General features: G+C 38.0%; 1 protein-coding gene across 6 annotated transcripts in view; it reads left to right on the forward strand.

The window, feature by feature from the left end:
• Nucleotides 1-18,895, forward strand: part of Cep162 (centrosomal protein 162) — a 72,170-nt gene that overhangs the window by 31,216 nt on the left and 22,059 nt on the right. For all 6 annotated transcript variants that reach the window (XM_023711963.1, XM_023711961.1, XM_023711962.1 and 3 more), the window contains exons 12-18: nt 3,411-3,696; nt 5,016-5,271; nt 10,223-10,353; nt 10,660-10,887; nt 11,477-11,617; nt 13,378-13,490; nt 15,515-15,620. In XM_023711963.1, the coding sequence (XP_023567731.1) occupies nt 3,411-3,696; nt 5,016-5,271; nt 10,223-10,353; nt 10,660-10,887; nt 11,477-11,617; nt 13,378-13,490; nt 15,515-15,620 (1,261 nt within the window). The remainder of the gene's footprint in view (nt 1-3,410; nt 3,697-5,015; nt 5,272-10,222; nt 10,354-10,659; nt 10,888-11,476; nt 11,618-13,377; nt 13,491-15,514; nt 15,621-18,895) is intronic.

Below are 18,895 nucleotides of genomic sequence, written 5' to 3' on the forward strand. Positions count from 1 at the left end.
TGGTGTCTTTCAGGTCAGAAAGTCTATTTTCACTTTCCCTCAAACGGTTTTGCCAGCTTATGATTGAGGTTTTAATTTCCTGTATATCACTTTGAACCTGTTTCATAAATTCTATTTCTTTCCTAAATTGCTTATTCAGAGGTTCCATCATTTTTATATTCTGCTCTATTTTTTTTATCAATGTATTCTTTAGAAGCACTTAGTACTTCTTTGATTATAGTTATCACTAAATTTTTTAGTTCCAAAATTATTTCTGATCTGACTTCTTCTATACCTTTCTGCAGTTGATTCTTTACTGCCAACGCTATTTCAGAGATATCTGGTGTGTGATTTCCAGTTTCCTCAGTGCTAGTGTCTTCTGCATTTGTACTGGGTGGACTTGGGGACTGAGACTGCATTTTGTTCCTTCTCTTTGTCATTTTGTATACCTGTCTTCTGACCTTTGCTGTAGAGCTTAGAGTTATTACCTTAGCAGCAGGTCCAGATCTCTGTAGAGTTCAGATTCCTCCAGGTCAGTTTAGATCTGGCTGGGGTCTGGCTGCTGTGCTCCACTTCTTTCTGCTGTAGGTGTTAGAGTTGAACTCTTTGTATCTCTCTGGCAAGATGTTCTACTCCTGAATCAGCTGGGTGGTCTTCCCTCTAGCCTCTTTGCAGGGAGTTCTGCTGAAGGGTTCCACGCTGGGCCTGCACTCTGGGTCAAATGAGGATCCATGGGCCCTGGGTCGTCTCACTCACTCTCTCTTACATCTGTTTCCAACTTTTAAATACAAATATAAAACCTGATTTAGAGTTCATGTTACTAAAATGATTTCACTTAAAAACACAAGATATGTAAGACAGTTGTTTTAATAACAACCACAAAGATGTGGCTCATCTTTGCCTACCTAGAAAAGACGAGTTATATATTTCCTTATTCCCACCACCAAATGATTGGAACTGCAATAGACATTCCCACTCAGAAAAGAATAATGTGAAGAAACTAGAGTAGTTATTAGAGGCTAAAAGAGGATCACTAGGAGTCCAAGCTGCATAGCGAGACCCTATATCAATAGATAAAATAAAATGAAATGAAATGAAAACACTGGAAAGACCTGGTGAAGACCCTTATGTTGGAAGTGGAGATTTTCCTTGATTGTGTTACTGTTCTACTCTTGATGGGGAACTTCATAAATGCATTGCCGTATGTGTACCTCCTGGTTCCCCTCTTAGAGAATGTGTCTCGTGTATTATCACCCTTGCAACAGTTAGAGTGGATTTGGTGAGGAGTGTGTCCATCTTGGGGATAGCTCTTGTCTTTTCCTACATGTTAGTAGTTCTAAGGCTTGCATTTGATGGCTATGAGGTGGTTTTGTTTTTAAATATGATTGTGGGCCTTCAGAAAGTTTAGTGGCTTTCTAATTTGTTTGGCTCCAGTCAGTCCCTCATCCCAGTAACAAAATTCAAGTTATTTGTAACACAAAGGTTTAAATCTACTTGTCTCTTCGGTTCTTGAATCCTCTGATATTTCTCTTGATGTACATAGAATTGTCTCTGTTTTGGGGACCAGTAACCACAGGTGTGAAAAGGGCTCTGTAGTCTGGCTTGTGTGAAGCACCTGGGCTACTCTTCTCATCTGAGCAGCCTCATGAGATCTTGTTTCTCATTTTTCCACTCTGAGTCATACTTGGTGTTTCTAGTCTGGACATAGAGAGTAAGTCTGGAGACGGGTTTTCAGACTGTCTTTGTTCCCTTCCAAAACTTACAGCCCAGCAATTCAATCTTGAGTGTGGTTTTTGTCGTTGTTTTGTTGGTTTTTGGTTTTAGTTTTGGTTTTGTTTTTTTTTTTTTTTTTTTTTCTGTAATATCTTGCTGAAAGCAATGAGTAATGCCACCACTGAAAAAAATACTTGTTCTTTCTAGCAGTTTTTCTGAGTCCTCCGCATTCAGTGGGTCTGTGGTCTGCTATAAACTGTTATGATCATTTAGTTCTCATTTGTACTGTAAAACATCATTTGCCATCACTCTGGCCTCTTGTCTGCTGTCAGTTTCTTGCCACCCAAAACCTGACACTCAACATTTAATAACTTTTTTATGGAACCAGGAATCGAAGTCAGGACTTTGCACTTGCCAGGCAGGCACCTGCCACTGAGCTATACGCCCGGCCCTTTAACACTCACGTTTTTAAGGCAGGATGGGCCCATCTAGATGAAAGGTGGCTAAGAAAGAAAGTTTAGTTGTAACCCAAAAAGAATAACCAACTTTTTTGCATTTACTGAGGATTGAACCCAAGGCCTTCACCAGAGCTATATCTCCATCCACTTTTTACTTTTGATTTTGTGATATAGTCTCACTAATTGGTTGAGTTGCATTGACTGGGCTTGAACTTGAGATCCTTCTGCTTCAGCCTCCAGACATACTGGGGTTACCGGAATGCACCACCATGCAGGATCAAGCCAGGTTTTGAAATAGCTATTAAATATGTCAGTGATTTCAGCTGCTTTACAAGTTTTAATGGTTGCTGAGAAGTCAATCTATGTAATATGAAAAGGGAGCCTCTTGAATAACTATTCTTTAATCGTATTTTATAAGGTATAAAAATCAAGTGACCTATACAATCAGGTGACCATGATAAAGTAACTTGAGAATAACAGTTTTTATAGTTTTGGATCTCCTGTAGTTTGCTTGTATTTAATCATATTCAGGGCATTCCATTGAAATTGTTTTCCAGATTTTCAACATCTATTTTGTTGGAACTGTTTTATTTCATTTAAGTAGTTTAATCCATACATGATTTTATTTTAAAATCCTAGTGATTTTTTACTTCAAAATTTTTTTTGTACTGTGACTATATTGGTGCCCTTTAATATTCATACTCCATGATTCTATGGCATAAATTATAATTCTTTAATTTCCTACAAAATTATGTAATTTTTTTTTTCAAATTCAGATTGACTTACTAAGAAATTATGGCTAAAAGATATATTACAGAAAGAAAGCAATCTCAGTCTCATTGGGTTTGTTCCTGGCTTTCAAATTAGGTCTCAGTATCACTTGTATGTTATACTGCATTGTCCTGTATTATGCTCCATTAAGAATACCTGAAATTAGTAGAATGTGGTGCCACTTGCAAATACAGGCTGAGGCAGCGGGATCACCATGAGTCCAAGGCCAGTGTGTGCTATACAGTGAGTGTAAGGCCAGCCTGTACAAAGCAAGACCTTGTCTCAAAGTCACAACAGCAAGAAATCATAATCTGAAGTAAAAACAGTATGTGCACTATGTCAGTATCTTATATTAACCAGAATTGTAAATGTATTTAACGTTAGTAATTTAATTCACATAGTTATGACTCAAATATATGTGTGTGCATATTTAACTGATACTTGGAAATCCAATTATACAGTTTATGCCATGTCCTGTTTATTTGCTAGTGCTCAGAAAGTGACTGAGAGTAAAGACTCGCTAAATGCTCCCTCATTACCCTGTAAGAGAAATGCGAATGTGATGCTGTCTCAAGCCCCACGAAATGTCACCCACCTCTTGGACAGCAATGAGGAGAATGTGACTTTACAAGAAACACCAGATAGGAATGTGGAAAAGAGCTGTTCAACAACAACTCCTGCAGAAGAACAGATTGATAAAATGTATCTTGATATTTTGAGGAAAAAAATATCTGTTAATTCTTCAGTATTATCTCAGGATGACAGAATTAATAAAGTAAGTGTTTGTAATTGAAATAGATTTGTTATATATGTAAAGTGCGTAAGTACTGGGAAAAGTGTGTGTTTCTTAAGCTAGTAGGATTGATTTAGATATCTAAACTCCACAGTGTATCCTGGGTGTTTATTGGTATCCTTCTATCCCCAAATTCAGAAATAAAACTGTAATACTAGCTTTCTTTTAAAAGCTATTATTTACATTTTTATTTTTTTACCTTTGTTTTAGTGACTAGAATCCAGAATTTGTATAGTTTAAGAAAATAAAGTTTACCCATTGTTCAGTCTTGCCAGTAGTTTGCACTGTAGGTTGCAAAGCATATTTTATAGGAATGCCACCCGCAACTGTGAAGAAACTTGTATTTCACTATTCCTTTTTTTTTTTTTTTTTTTTTTAATGTATTTAGTACAGGGTCTCACTACGTAGATCGGACTCATAGTGATTCTTCTATTTTCAGCCTCCCAAGCACTGAGATTACAGGCACGCACCACCATGCCCAGTCTCACTCACTGTCTTAGCCGGCTCCGGGGGCAGGGCTGGCACGGTGTGCCAGGGATGGAACCCCGGCCACTGTGCTCGCTATTCCTTTTCTCTGAGAACATTTTTTTTTTCTTTGTTTTCTGCTTTATAGTGCCCAGGGTCCCAGTGTTTTCATTCGTAATTTTGAGTTATATTAATCATAAATCATTTCTAGTTCTTTGTGGAATAAGGCAAGGTATTAATAAAAATTTTGAAGACTGCTGAGAACTCTAAGAGAAAAAGATTTCAAAATATTTTTCCTTCATCTTTTTTGTAAATGTATTTAGTACAGCGTCTACAGGGTCTTACTGCACAGATTGGATTTAGTGGTCCTCCTAGTCACTCCTCCTTTTCTAGGAGCGACACCATGCCCAGTCTCAATCTCAGTCTCAGTGTGCCCCTGGGGCAAGAGCAGCATCACAAGCTGGGAATCGAACCCTCGGCACCCAAGAGTCTGCCTAAGCTGGTCCTTTAATCCTCTGAGCTATCTGGCTGTCCCTTGTTTTTCCTTCATCTTTATGTTCATTCTAATAATCACACGTTTTTAGTTTTCTGACAAATTTACTATAAGTCTATGTTACTTTGTTGTAATGTTAATTTTGAAGGTATGCTTTAAAATGCTAAAATTCTGATGAATTCTTTTTTTTATTGTTTGCCTTGTATAAATCACATTGTTATCACTATCATTTTACTGTGTGCTAAATCTTTGTTAACGATAATAGTTGAAATTCACTTGAATGCTGAAGAGCTTATGTTTATTGCATACAGACTTTTGTTTCTTTTTTTGTGGTATGATGCAGACTTTTAAATCTCAACTCAGTTCTGGAGAAGAGACTGTGGTTGATAAACAGGTACCATACAAGAAGGCCAGAAGTGCACCACCTTTGTTTAGAAGAAAACCCCAGAGTGGATTGTATGCATCAGTCAGGAGCTCGGGCTATGGTAAACCCAGTTCACCACTTAAATTGTTTTCTACTTTTGAAAAGAAAACTTCAAAGGATGTGAAAAGTAAAAACTTGAGACCCATTCCCACGTTCAATCAAGCTAAGAAAAAAGGTAATGGTATATTCTTTTTAAAATAATTCTGTGCATACAGTATTTTATTTTTCTTATTTTTGTGGAAGAGAATCATTCATAAGAAACTACAGTCATTTTCTGGAACATGCAATTTGCAGTAGATAATGATCCAAGTGGTTACGGTGGAGGTGATGAAAAGGAGTTAAATATGGAGATATTTAGAAGGAGAAACCAGAAATATAAAAGAATTGGTGTGGGATTTGTAGAGTTTTTGACACAAGCAACTGGAAGCATGGAATTGCTGTTTTCTGGGATGAGGGATGGAGTGGACTTGAGGCTGGGGAAATGAGGCATGATGTTGAGACATGATGTTGAGATTTATATTTGATATGCAGTTGGTGATGACAAGGAGGCAGTTAGACCCAAAAGCTGGGAGTCTAAGAGGGATGTTTAGACTCCAGGTGTCACTTGGGAGTTGTTTAAAAAAAAAGCAAGATGTTTTTAAGCTATGAAACTCACTGAGTACACCAAAGAGGAAGGACATTTAGAGGGGGAAAGGCAAAGCAAGGCTGTAAGCGCAGGCCTGCTACGTTATAAGAGTATAGGACCAGCGAGATAACTCAGCGGTCTAAAGTGCCTGCTTAGGCAAGCAGGCAACCGCAGGGACTGGCGGTTCGATCCCCAGCACCACATGCTGCACAAGCCCTGCTCTCAGGACAGGCTGAGCCAGCCACAAAAAAAAAAAAAACTAAAAAAAAGAGTCAAGCAGAAGAGTAGGAATGTGCAAGAGACAGGTTTAGAAGAAACCTGACAGCACGGAGAAGCCTAAAACCAGATGAAGGGAGAGGGTTCCTACTGCTTGGTGCTGATGGTAAAAGTAAAAACTGGAAGCGGTTGGTTTTAGCAACAGAAGCTTAGCAGTAAGAAGGAGCACTGTCCATGGAGTAGGGAAGCAGATGCTTCCAGTAACAGAATGCCCTGAAGCTGTGATGCCGACCCCTGCTGGGGCGCGTGCTGTGGGTTCACAACCACTGCCCTCCGGGGATGTTGCTGTAAAAAGGCAGCTGAAGCAGGACCAGCTGCTGACTTGGGAGGTGAGGTTAAGAGAATCTTTGGGTTTTTTTTTGTTGTTGTTGTTGTTTTTTGATGGTACTGGAGATTGAACTCAGGACCCTGTGCTTGCCAGGCGAGCGCTTATTCTACTGAGCTATCTCCCCAGCCCCAAGAAAATCTATGCTGTCCTTTGTTTTAGTTTGTTTTTAGTAGAAGTGACAGTACATTTGTGGGCTATTAAAGCTTCAGTAGACAGTAAAATAGTTAACAGTGTGAGTGGTCTCTGACCCCTTCTCTAGCTCTGTTCCTCAGCTCTCTTTCTCATCCCTGTGAACTAAGCAGTTTTGTTCCCCAGTATTCAACCCCCATGAGGTTTCTGCCTTGAGCCAGCACACCATGGACTACCTCCTGTGAGCTAAACTAAGCCCCCTCTGTTAAGTCACCAGCATCCACTTTTATATTCTAGTGATCAGAAAGCTGAGGGAGGGGCTGGGGAGGTAACTCACAGTCTAAGTGCCTGCCTGGCAAGTGCATGGACCTGTGTTCGATCCCAGGTACTACACGCCACGCTGGCCCCAAAGCCAGGTGTGGTGGCACATGCCTGTAATCCCAGCTCCATGAAGGCTGAGATAGGAGGATCACTATGAGTCTTAGCTGCATAGTGAGACCCTGGACCAAATAAATAAATAAAAGATTTAAAAAAAAAAAAAAAAAAAAAAAAAAAAAAAAAAAAAAAAAAAGAACGCTAACTGACACAGCATGAATGTAAACAGTGTCACAGACGTGAAAAAGAAATAGTGGGAACGATGTAGAGGATGATAGAGGAAAACTATGAGTAAAATTCTTAATCTGATTTTTACATCTTTCAAATTACATAGCATTTGTGACTAGAATTTTAAAAACCAAATTACTAAAATGTATATTGAAGCGTAATGATGGAAAATAACTTTAGTATTATACTGAGCTACTTTTTATTGTATTGTTATTAACTATGATTTTTAAATTCTTTATTGACTCATTACCCGCCAGCTCTTCTAGGTTCACTGAGAGCTGCAGTTCTGATGTGGCTGTTACTTGCCGTCCATAGGTTGGGTTCTCCAAGAAGCAGACGCTGAGATGGAGATCAGTGTGCAATAATTGATAGAGGCTGTGGGACTATCCTTGGATAGGAAAAGCAGCCCAGCCTCAGGGGCATGACCACTTCCTGGGGCTTTCCGTGTAACAGCCTCCAGAGGTAGGCAGCTGAGAGCAGGCACAGCTGTGCGAGGGGCCACAGGATCTACCGTAGGTGACTTTTGTCTTCACTCTCCAGTCTGCCCATGAAGTAGGAGGAGAGGTAGATGGCAGCCAGGTCATCGCCTCCTGAGGAGGCGCTGTGCTGCGTTTGCTGGAAGCACCAGGAAGGAAGCTGTCGCTTCTGTCCTGCTGAGCAGAACTTCAGTCGTGCGGCCACTCGCCACTCGCCACTCGTACTGGCAGAGGCCCTGTGGAGTCAGATGTGTTGAACTGAGCGTCTTGTTGCTTCCAGACAAACAGCATCTCTTAATGAGGAGGCGGCGGAGAACGGCAGTCCTGTGTGATGGTTCTTTTCATTCTAGATTAGTTTTCTTAGCTCGGACTTCTGTGTTTTTACTTTAGACTCATACATTACTCTTTACAAGTTCTTTTGTAAATAATACATTAGATTTGGGTTTACCTAAATTTACACGACAAGGAAACTGTATTTTATTGTAAGTCAGAAAAGATCCCTTTAGTAAAATCAAGTATGGAAACCACTCACAGGTTGCCTCAGGCGTACTTTCTAGGGCCCAACTGTACTTTTCAGCTTTTTCTTCATTAATCAGCTCCTCTTCTGTGAAATATAAAGTAATATATTCTCCTTTCAGGTGTTCTCTAGCTGGTTCTGCCCATTTTATTTTTACTTACTCAGAGCAACTATAGTATGTTTTTCTCCTGCAACCATAACTCCCGTCAGCATTTGGATTTAGTTCTTGGCTCTGATTATTAAAGTGATTAAATGCTTCTCAGCAGTTTCTTAGCTATGGTTTCTCCGTTTTGGAATCATTTTAGTGGGTTTTTTTAACTGAATTTTCATAATGCATTATTTTCCATCGGAATGCCTCCTAGTTTCCAACTTCTGCATTGTTTTCATATTTGAATTCATATTCCAGACAGTTTTCTCTTTGTATAAAGAGTGAAAAGTATTATCCATGTGCCATTATTAAAAATAACTTAGATACTTTTGTCTACAAAGAGAAATCAAAATTAAGAGTCCAAAGAGCAATCTGATATAAAAACTAGCAGGTCACAGCTATGAACATATGAGCAGTACTGGTTCTAGCTACTTATCCTGAAAAGAAGCACCTCCAAGCAAAACATACCTCATTCCTTGGTCACAGTAAATAGCCTCCAGGGACTGGAAGGATTAAATGACTGTCTACAGTGAATCTGTTATTTTTCTAATGCTTAAGAAATTTTGCTAGTGAACCCACACAAAATGGCCTAATTACAATTATGCCTATGTAAGGAAAACCTTTGCATGCCTGTAAAAAGATTGAAGTGAAAATTTTTGGAAGATATAGTTGAGAAATTGTTTCTTCTTTTGGTTTTTCTATAGTTTCCTTGTATACTTAATAGTTATGCATAACTTTCCATTTACGTTTTTCTTCAGTACTGGGGGTGAACTCAGGGAGCACTGAAGCTACATCTCCATCCATTTTTTACTATTTTATTTTTTGAGCAAACATCTTAGTGGGTTGCCCAGGCTGGACCTGACCTTGCCGTGCTCCTGCCTCAGCCACCTGAGGGGCCGAGATCCTGAGTGTCCACTGCCACTCCCAGCATGAACAGTATTTTTAATGCTTTTACTTTTTTAACAAAAAAATAAATTCTACATTTAAAAAATTACCATCTTGAGGGCTGGTGATATAGTTCAGCAGACTAAGCACTTGCTGAGGTTAAGCACAGGGACCAGAGTTCCATCCCTGGCACTGCATGCCACGCTGGCCCTGCCCCCAGGCGCACTGCGCCGGCGATGGAGTTTGGGCATGGTGGCTCTCACCTGCAATCCCAGCACTAGGGAAGGCAGAAATCAAGAGGACTGCTGTGAGTCTGAGCTGCATAGTGAGACCCTGCACACACACACACAAAAAAATTACCATCTTGAAGAAAATATCTTAAGAGTATAAAATTTGATCTCTAAGGCCATCTGATCCTATAATAGCTGAATAATGGCTTTAAAATCCTGTGTATATATTTCTCCTAGACCTTATTATTAACTGAATTAATGCACTGACTTTAGAATTATTTCTACTCTTCATGGGTTTATAAATTACATTAAAAGTGGGAAATTGGACCAAAATAAGCACTAATCACAGTTTTTCTAATTTAACATATTAATGTCCTATGATAGCAGGATGACTAACCTTTTAAAATCAAATTTAGGTTAGCTGTTACAAAATCCTCTTGTGCAGTTCATATTCCTCTGTATTAAATACCATGTTATTTCTTGTGAATGTATGCTCTGAAATCACACTTGATCTGAGCTAAAATGTTCCATAAAGTTATCAACTGCTTTTTAAAAAACTCTTTGATTCACTTGGAAATTCTTAAAATTGTGAACATATAAGAATTCATTTCCAGTTAGTTAATAAACCTGAAATTGTCTGAGTTTAGTCTCCTCACCTTTACTTGGCTCCACTTGTGAGCTGACGTGGGTCTCGGGTCAGCCATCTGTCAAGAGGAACAGAACATTGATTATGTGTAGCAGCTTCTGGTCGCAGTTACAGTGGATCAGCTGTTCTGCAGTGCTGCTCCTCGGCCTCCCTCAAGTGCTTGTTTTATTTTCATGTTCCTGTTCTTTTCTCACGCGTTTCTTGGAGATCACATACTCAGCTTTACATTTTTGGTGCTTTCATCCATTGTTCTTGATATTTAGAAATGTCCTCTGGAACGCAACTCATCAGGCCTGCAGCTTTGGGCAAAGCAGCACCCAAAAGTGAAAACTGCCTGGCTACTGCTGAGAAGTCTGAAGCTCCTGTGGCAGATGCTTGTGTGCAGTTTCAGATGGTAGATATCAAATTTCACTTTAATATTTATAACTGTGTATGTTCTAAAATTGTATTAAAACTAAATTACAAATATATGTTCAATCCATGAAGTAGGATAGTGTGAAAAGATCACAGTGAACCTCATCAATATGAATAATCATTGTGTACTAATAAAAAGATATAAATAATAGACATACAATTTTCTTCTGGTAGAATGTTATTAACCATGTTATTTTTATTCTTTAGTCTTGCTTTTTTCCTAAGCACCTATATTTGAATTTTATATGTGAAGCTGCTATAATAAAAGAACACTTTTCTTTAAAAGGACTTTTCAGTACACAGTGGTGAGAACAAAGAGAAAGAATTATTTATGCTTAAAAGGGTTCAAGAAGCAGAAGAAAAATGGAGGGGTGCAGAAGCCCTAATTGAGCAAATTAAAGTCACATTCTCAGAAAAAGAGAAAGAACTAGAAAATAAATTGGAAGAACTTAAGCAACAACAGGAAAAAGAGTTGTTCAAGTTAAGTCAAGAAAATTATATTCTTCAAGCCAAGGTACTACACACACCGTTTTGTTTTTCCTTTTATTAAAAAAACAACAGGGGGCCAGGGAGATGGCTCAGCAGAATAAGTGCTTCTCTGGCAAGCAAAAGGGCCTGAGGTCAATCCCTGGTTCTGGAAATAAATGAATAAAAATAAAAATAAAAAATAAAAGAACAAAAATAGCCAAACCCCTTTCCTTTCTGTTAAGTGCATTACCTTTCTCGCTGCCCAGAGTTGACTTCATCTATGTGCTGTATGAGGTCTGGGCGTGGCTCTGGAGAGTGGCTTCTTACACAGGAGAAAATCGAAGGTCTGGGGTGAAGATGTAGACTTAAGTCAGCTCGTTTTGATGATCTCTGTGAGCAGCCCTTTTCAAATGAGTTTCATCAGGAGCTGCTGTGTGGCCTAGGTTCACAGTGTCACTCACGAGGGTTCTTGTACACACCAGAGCTGACAGCACCAAAGTCACCGTACCAGCCTGCAGTTGCAGCATATTCCAGTGTCACACTATACAGTAGTTTGGATCTCACTGTCTTGGGTTTTCTGTTAGCCTTTTCATATCTCACTGCCCCTAATGAACAATTTCTGCATTCTCTTAAAGTTGAATAGCTTTGAAGAAACAAACAGAAAACAAAGGTGGTTACATTTTGGAGAAACTGCTGATCCTGTCACTGCAGAAAAATTGAAGCAAATCCAGAAAGAAATACAGGAACAAGAGACCCTTCTTCAAGGATATCAACAGGTATGGCAGTTCTGCTCTAGACGAGTTTGCTTTTAATCCTTTAATTATAAAATTAAGGTCTATTAAAATATTCTGTGCTAATTTAACAGGTACCGGTGGGGCAGTTATAGTTTGACTGGTCTGCACATTTCTCATTGGCAGGTTAAAGAGCACAGTTGTGAGTTCACAGAGCCTGGTGTCAGTTGTTAGCTACTGCCTGCTCTGCAGCCACAAGCAGATCCCTTCACCTCCCTAAGCAAGTTACTGTGCCCTGAGATGCTGGTAGCAGTAGTTATTACCACACTCATGGGGTGAAGGTGAGGTCAGAATACAGCAGCGCAGACCGACTTCTTAGCGAGTGCTGTACGCTCCTAGTCTGACACGCAGTAACCACTTAAATGGTGTTTGGCACACGTTTGATATTCGTTCCTTAGTAATTAACCTGTTTTCCTTTAGTTTTCTACAGTGCTCTGTAGTAGACAGTATTGGATAGTTTTGCTGTTACATTCAGAAATGTGAATCTGAAATCATCTGCTAAAGCCATGAGGGTCAACGTTGTTTCAATTTAATGTGAGATCTGTTTACTGAGAGGTATATATGATGTGAGATGGAGTCTTAGTGATGCTTACCCGACAGCCAGAATGGGCTTAATAATCTTCATCAGATTATCTTCATTCTTTGCTTCCCACACCATTTGTTCTTTTTCTTCTTCCTCTCCCTTTCGCTCAGTATGTTCTCTGACAACCAGTCTGAGCCCTGAGTCATGCTCTATCACCCAAGGACATTCAGATGAGGCATTTGCCATACCAGTGATTACATTATTTTCTGTAAATGAAATAGCCTGATTTTACAGGGTATGCTGCCCTCAAATTAGAACTGTTCTTCGTCTTTATCTGCCATTGATCTTCACTTATGAAGCAGGCGTTTTTAAGATTTCATAGACCCATAAGTATTTCACCCAAGTGCTCTAATGAAGATAATACAAATGTTGTGCACCTGTGTATCGGGGGTTAATTTATGTACTGTATCAAAGTGCCATCTGCCAGGCACCATTCCAGACATGGTTAAGTAATCCATTGTCTTCTTCAGCTCCTCAGAAGCCCTTGGCTTTCATCAGATTCTTAATTGTAAAAGGAGTTAATAAGCAAAGCATCATACACAGATTGGTACTTTCTCTTCTCGCTTCAGTGTCAGCTAGATTGCATCATTCAAGTCCCAGGGTAGCCGGGGTCTATGCTCTGCCTGGTCTGGCAGCTTCATAAACACTTGATCTTTAGCTCCCTGCTTATAATCGTAAACAACTATGAGTACCCTGTTATATTTTGTCTCTCGTCACTGAAGGCCTGGCTTCCAGACTTTCCTCCAGTGATGACTGTTTCCTTTTTTTTACTTTTAGGACAGAAACTAAGGAAGGTACGAGTCTCAGCAGGCACACCACCCTCAGCCCAGACAGTTGGGATGCGATGATGCCTTCAGCCCCTCTCCCTCTGAGACCCAGTACCTTAAGTTGATGTAGGCTCTTTTAGCTTTGGGGATGTTCCCAACTGATTTTTCACATGAACATGTTAAGCATTTCTTGGGGGGAAAAAGAATTGCTTTTAGATAATTCAGTTTTCTTCTAAAATAGTACTAAAAAAATAGGAAAAATATTTTATATACTAAGGAACTTTTAAATAATGTAAAATATTGTTAAAATACTTAAAAGATACATCTTTTGCAAGCATGTCATATCAGTTTACTATTGATTTTTAACTGAAATGCAGTTTCCTTTTTTAAAAAAGGAAAATGAGAAATTATATAATCAAGTAAAAGATCTCCAAGAACAAAACAAGAAAAATGAAGAACGAATGTTTAAGGAAAACCAGAATTTATTTAGTGAATTATCTTCGTTAAAGTAAGTCCTTCTGAAATTCTTACAATCAAAAATACTTAAAATATTTTTACGTAGTTTATTATTATAGTGATTTGATTTTACTTAGAAATATATTTTTTCATTTATTTATTTTCATTTGAACATTAATTTCCAGCATAGTAAGTTACTGAATATTCAGTGGATTTTGCTTTCGTTACTTAATGACTAAACATACTTTATTATGTTCAGTGCATTCACATTTGAGTTAGGCTTTGGTTCCAGGATATTTAATATATACCGTTTTTCTTGATGCCTTAGATCCTGATACCCTCCAGGTTAGGAATTGCTATTTCACTAGAGCATTTCTCCAGAGGAGATACCTGTGAGTTACATCCGCCAACACTCACTATAGGGGACTACTGCCCACTTACTCATGTTCTAGACTAGCATGTACGGTCATTTGGGTATCACTGCTATCTTCTAAAAAGAATACTCCACCATCCAAAACTAATTTCTATGCTGATACAAATGTTTTCTTTAATACAGCAGTTCTAGATGATCTTAGATGTCCTAAACTTTTTATATATTGTCTTTGCAAGAAATCCTGAAAAGTAGAGTTTGGTTTTGTTAGTTTCCATGCCTAAAATTGGAAATTTGTATTTCTCAGAAGAGTCTAGATTTGGGATGAGGAGTATTTTATTGCCACAAGAAAAATTCAGCCAGCACATTTTTCAGCACCATTGTTTTGTTTTGTTTTTGTCATCTGAGAATGGGAAGAAATAGATTTATATTACAGTAATTTTAGAATTTTAATTTCTTTAGAATATATCAAAGTATTTCCTTTAAATAGCCAGTATTGGGGGCTGGTGAGATGGCTCAGTGGTCTAAAGCACCTACTTAGAACAAGCTTTAGCAAAACCCAGGGACCACGGTTCGATCCCCCAGCATCACATGCCAGCCAGCCCGCCCCCTGGTGGGCTGAGCTGGCCACACACACACACACACACACACACACACACACAAATAAATAAATAAATAAATAAAATTAAAAAAAAAAAAAAAATAGCCAGTATTTTGGCCCTAACCCTTTAAGGTCAGTGAGGACTCAGGACATAAGAGAACCTGTACCGTAATGTCCTATAACTCAATGGTGTCCCACATTTTCTGTTCAAGGAGGTTATGGGGCCACAGAGGAAAGTGATTGAAAATGTATAGTGTGCCTAAGGAGAATCACCTAGAGAGAAAACATTCTCTCAGACTTTCACAGAGAGCAGATTGGTCAAGCAATGGCCATGACTCATCCACATGGCTGATACTATCATAAGATGTACAAACTTCTGTACATGGTTTCAGGGTAAATCCTGAGAGGATTTGACTGACCTTGTCAGATACAAAAGTTACATTTTTAGTTATATAGGTCTTTTTTTAACTTGATCTTAACCATCCAGCAGAAAAGTATAAGCATAAGGTATAAAAAGTAAAGCCTTATAAATATGCTGAACTGTAAAAGGCTCAAGTCAACAACTTCTGTCATTGCCTGTTCCCCTGATAACCGACTACTATTATGGACTATTGGACTATAATGGGTTATTTTGCTGAATTCAAGCACCTACAATATTTGAATGGCAGTGGAACACCCATCTCTGACAAAACAAAATAAAAAGGGGGTATAAATGAAAGACCACAGGATATATAGCCACTTTCTCTTAGTTCAATGAGAAAAAAAATTTGTACTAATAGTGTTTAGACAAGATATCATGTCTGCATCTTTTACTCCAAATAACTACTATGAAGACAATATGCAGTGTATTAATTATTGTAACTGTCCTACTAACCTGTTTTGAAACTGTCTCATTGCAGTTTCTTTCTCATTAAAATTAATTTTTAAAAAAAGTATGTCCTTTAAAGTGTACTTCTTTTAGTACATTAGTATTTGAATCTTTAGGATAAATAAAACTTCTATTTTCAGTGATTAATATAGTTTGATGTTTTTAGTGTTTGTCAAGCACTTTTGCATTAAAAAGAATGTCCGCTGAAAGTATCCTTTTATTTCCAATATGCATCAGAGAACAAATGCACAAAAGTCATTTTCTATCTCAAGTAGTTGAAGATTCAGAGCCTACCAGAAACCAGAGTTTTACAGATCTGTTAGCAGAACTACGAGTAGCACAGGTAAGTTGCATAAGGATTGTAATTATTGGAGATAATAAATATTGTTATAAAATATCTCTTATGTGTAAAAATTGTTTTTATAATGTAGGAATCAATTTAATTTTTAAATGTAATACCATTTAAAAATAACAGCTAAGATTAGCATTTGACCTTAATATAAGTGGAAATAATGTCGCATGGCTTTAGATCTAGACATCCTCTGTCAGATTCAGTAGGCGTTTATCACCTGGACCCCTGACAGCATAAATTTTCTAGGACGTGTGTGTGTGTGTGTGTGTGTGTGTGTGTGTGTGTGTATGTGTGTGTATTTTCTTTTAAACAAATTCTACATTCAGAAGCATACAGTATGAAGCTAAAACAGGAAAAATCATTTGGAGGTAATTGTTCACCTTAAAAATTACTAGACATTCTCCCCTTGGTCACTGGAGTGGTGAAGAGGAGAAACGGGGAGTAAGGGCTCCTTGCTAGTGTCTCTGTCTAGAAGATGGTCTTCAGTTTACGACCATAGCTCCTTCTCTGGCATAAGAAAGTAAAGTACTTGGTCTTGTTGGGCACAAAGTTCATATTACATGGTACAACATCTGAGCTTTATAGATGTCCTATAGTGATAGTATATGATAGATACAAAGTAGAAATAGTTCACCAGCTTGTCAATCTTGGTGTTACCATTAGTAGAGAAGGGTGCATCTTCGAATTGCTTTCCCACCCCTGGCAGTGTGAATTAGGTCCTGTCATTAGGCTAGCTGAGGAGTAGAAGGAAGCAGAAGGCCGGCCGGATAGCTCAGCGGACTAAAGCACCTGCTTAGGCAAGTGCAGCAACTAGGGTTCAGTGCCTTGCCAGCCCTGCCCCTGGGCATACTGAGACAGCAGTTGAGACTTGGCGTGGTGGTACACACCTATAATCCCGGTGCTTGGGAGGCTGAAAACAAGGAGGATCACTACAAGTTCAGTCTGTATAGTGAGACTCTATAGACCCTGTACTAAGTACATTTAAAAAAAAAAAAAAAAAAAAAAGGGAAGCAAAGAAGTTTGCCTTAGGTTCACATTTACATTTTGTGCAGAGCCATTTTGATGTGTGTGCATCTTCTAGTTGAACTGTAGGAATATATTAGTAATTCATTGGGAACATACCTTCTTGCTAATACTTTCATAGAGAGTAGATAACTCTTAGGAACATTCTTGGTATAATCTGTTGCTTTATGTCTCATTTTAAATTAAGCTTTAAGGAATGAGTAGTTTAATTATAACTCCACCATTTTTATAGGTCTATTGCCATTTCTGTCTTCAGTAAATTTTTTATCCCCAAGAAAGGATTATATTTTCTTTCTAACAGATTGAGTTGATGTAGGATATTCTTGCTTATCAAAACTACTTTTGTAGCTTTGAGAATTTGAATTGTTGAATATTCATGATGTGTGAAAACTTGTATCACACAAATTGTACACGTGCATAAGGGACCTACCAGGACACTTGCAGCTCATGGCTACAGATGACGTCCTTGCTTCTTACCAGTATTAATTGGTTGTTTACTTATCTTCCAGTGTGGACAGTATACTTCTATAGAGCAGAGATTGCATCTTACAGATACTTGCGTCTGATCTACTAAAGCTAAACTGTGGACTTTCTCCATAACAAATTGAATAGTGCAGAATATAGCCTAGAATTTTCTAATACTTATAAGTGGGAGAAGGTTTGGAATTTTGAGCAAACTAATTGTTTTAAGCAGAAGTGTTTTATATGTTACTGATTTTTACATTTTTGTCCCCCAATGCTATATGCTCATACAACCGACCAGACTTTGTAATAGTCAAAACTGCTCTATCAGCCAGGTGTGGCGCACACCTGTGATCTCAGCTCATGGGGTCAGAGGTAGGAGGATCGCTGTAATTTCGAGATCAGCCTGTTCCACATAGTGAGTTCCAGGCCTGTGTGACCTACGTAGCAAGATGCTGTCCCAAGAAACCACTCTGCCACATTTCCAAGCATCCCATGCAGTTACTTCCCTCCATACTTCCTGTTAAGACAACACTAAACTAAAAAGCCTTTCCGATATATATGAATGAGTATCTACCTTCAAAATTTTAATTGCTGTAAGTTTACTGTACATTTAAGAAATATACCATAGTTTCTTGCCTTTATTTATTTATTTATTTATTTATTTGTGGAACTGGGGATTAAACTCAGGCCCTTGTGCTTGCCAGGGAAGTGCTTATTCCACTAAGCCATCTCTCGGGCCTTTAAGTAGTATCAGGGCATGTCTTTTTTTTTTTTTTTTTTTTTTTTTATTGAGAAACAAATAGCAATGAGACAGTTTCAAAAATTATTATTAGGAAAGTTTACTGTACATTTAAGAAATATACCATAGTTTCTTGCCTTTATTTATTTATTTATATTATTATTTGTGGAACTGGGGATTAAACTCAGACCCTTGGGCTTGCCAGGCAAGCACTTATTCTACTGAGCCATCTCCCCGGCCCCCTGTTGGATTTTCTTTACTCGTTGATGTTTTTATATTGAAAATTAATTATGTCCCTATCACATGACCAAAACAATCAGTTAAAAATTTCACTAAAATATTTCTATGAAAGAGTCATAATTTTAGTTGTTCAGCAGTAGCAAAGATAGCATTTAAGAAACAATCATCATAAGCATGAAAATTGAAACATGAAAATTAAAACATGAAAGAGAACAGAACATGCAGAAAGGTGGAAGTCCATTGTCAAATTCCATTGTCACCAAAGTACTTGTTTTGCAAGAAAAATTCAGAAAATTATTTTGGAAATATAAGAATCGATATTTATAAGAATTGAATATCATTCTAAAGTACAGATGGTATCCTATAGCAATAGAAACTAATGGCTTGCCTTCAAGTCTGAAAAATGGTGGAGTGCAAGCTCAATTTTAATGTAATTCTACATAAATTATGGATTGCAGCTATATTAAAGAGCAAGCTACAGATATCATTGGAAATGATGCTGCATTAAAAATGAGTAGTAAATGTGTTATAGAGAGGAAAAAAGGAAGTGATATTTAGTTATAAGGCATACAAAACAGTTTACTATATGGAAGAGGATAAAGGCAAGTTAAAAACTAGAATGACACACATTGGAGGCTTCCTGTAAGACTTAGAGAATATGAAAGTTTTGTGCATAAAAATTAATTTATTTATATGATCTCAATGTTTCTGTGTGCTTGGCAAATTTGTGTAAGTGCACATGGGTAGTATTACATACATGTCCTTGTAATCAAGAATTTTATAGTATTATTAGGGATAT

The sequence above is a fragment of the Octodon degus genome, unplaced genomic scaffold, assembly GCF_000260255.1.
Source record: "Octodon degus isolate 3935 unplaced genomic scaffold, OctDeg1.0 scaffold00022, whole genome shotgun sequence".
Lineage (NCBI taxonomy): Eukaryota > Metazoa > Chordata > Mammalia > Rodentia > Octodontidae > Octodon > Octodon degus.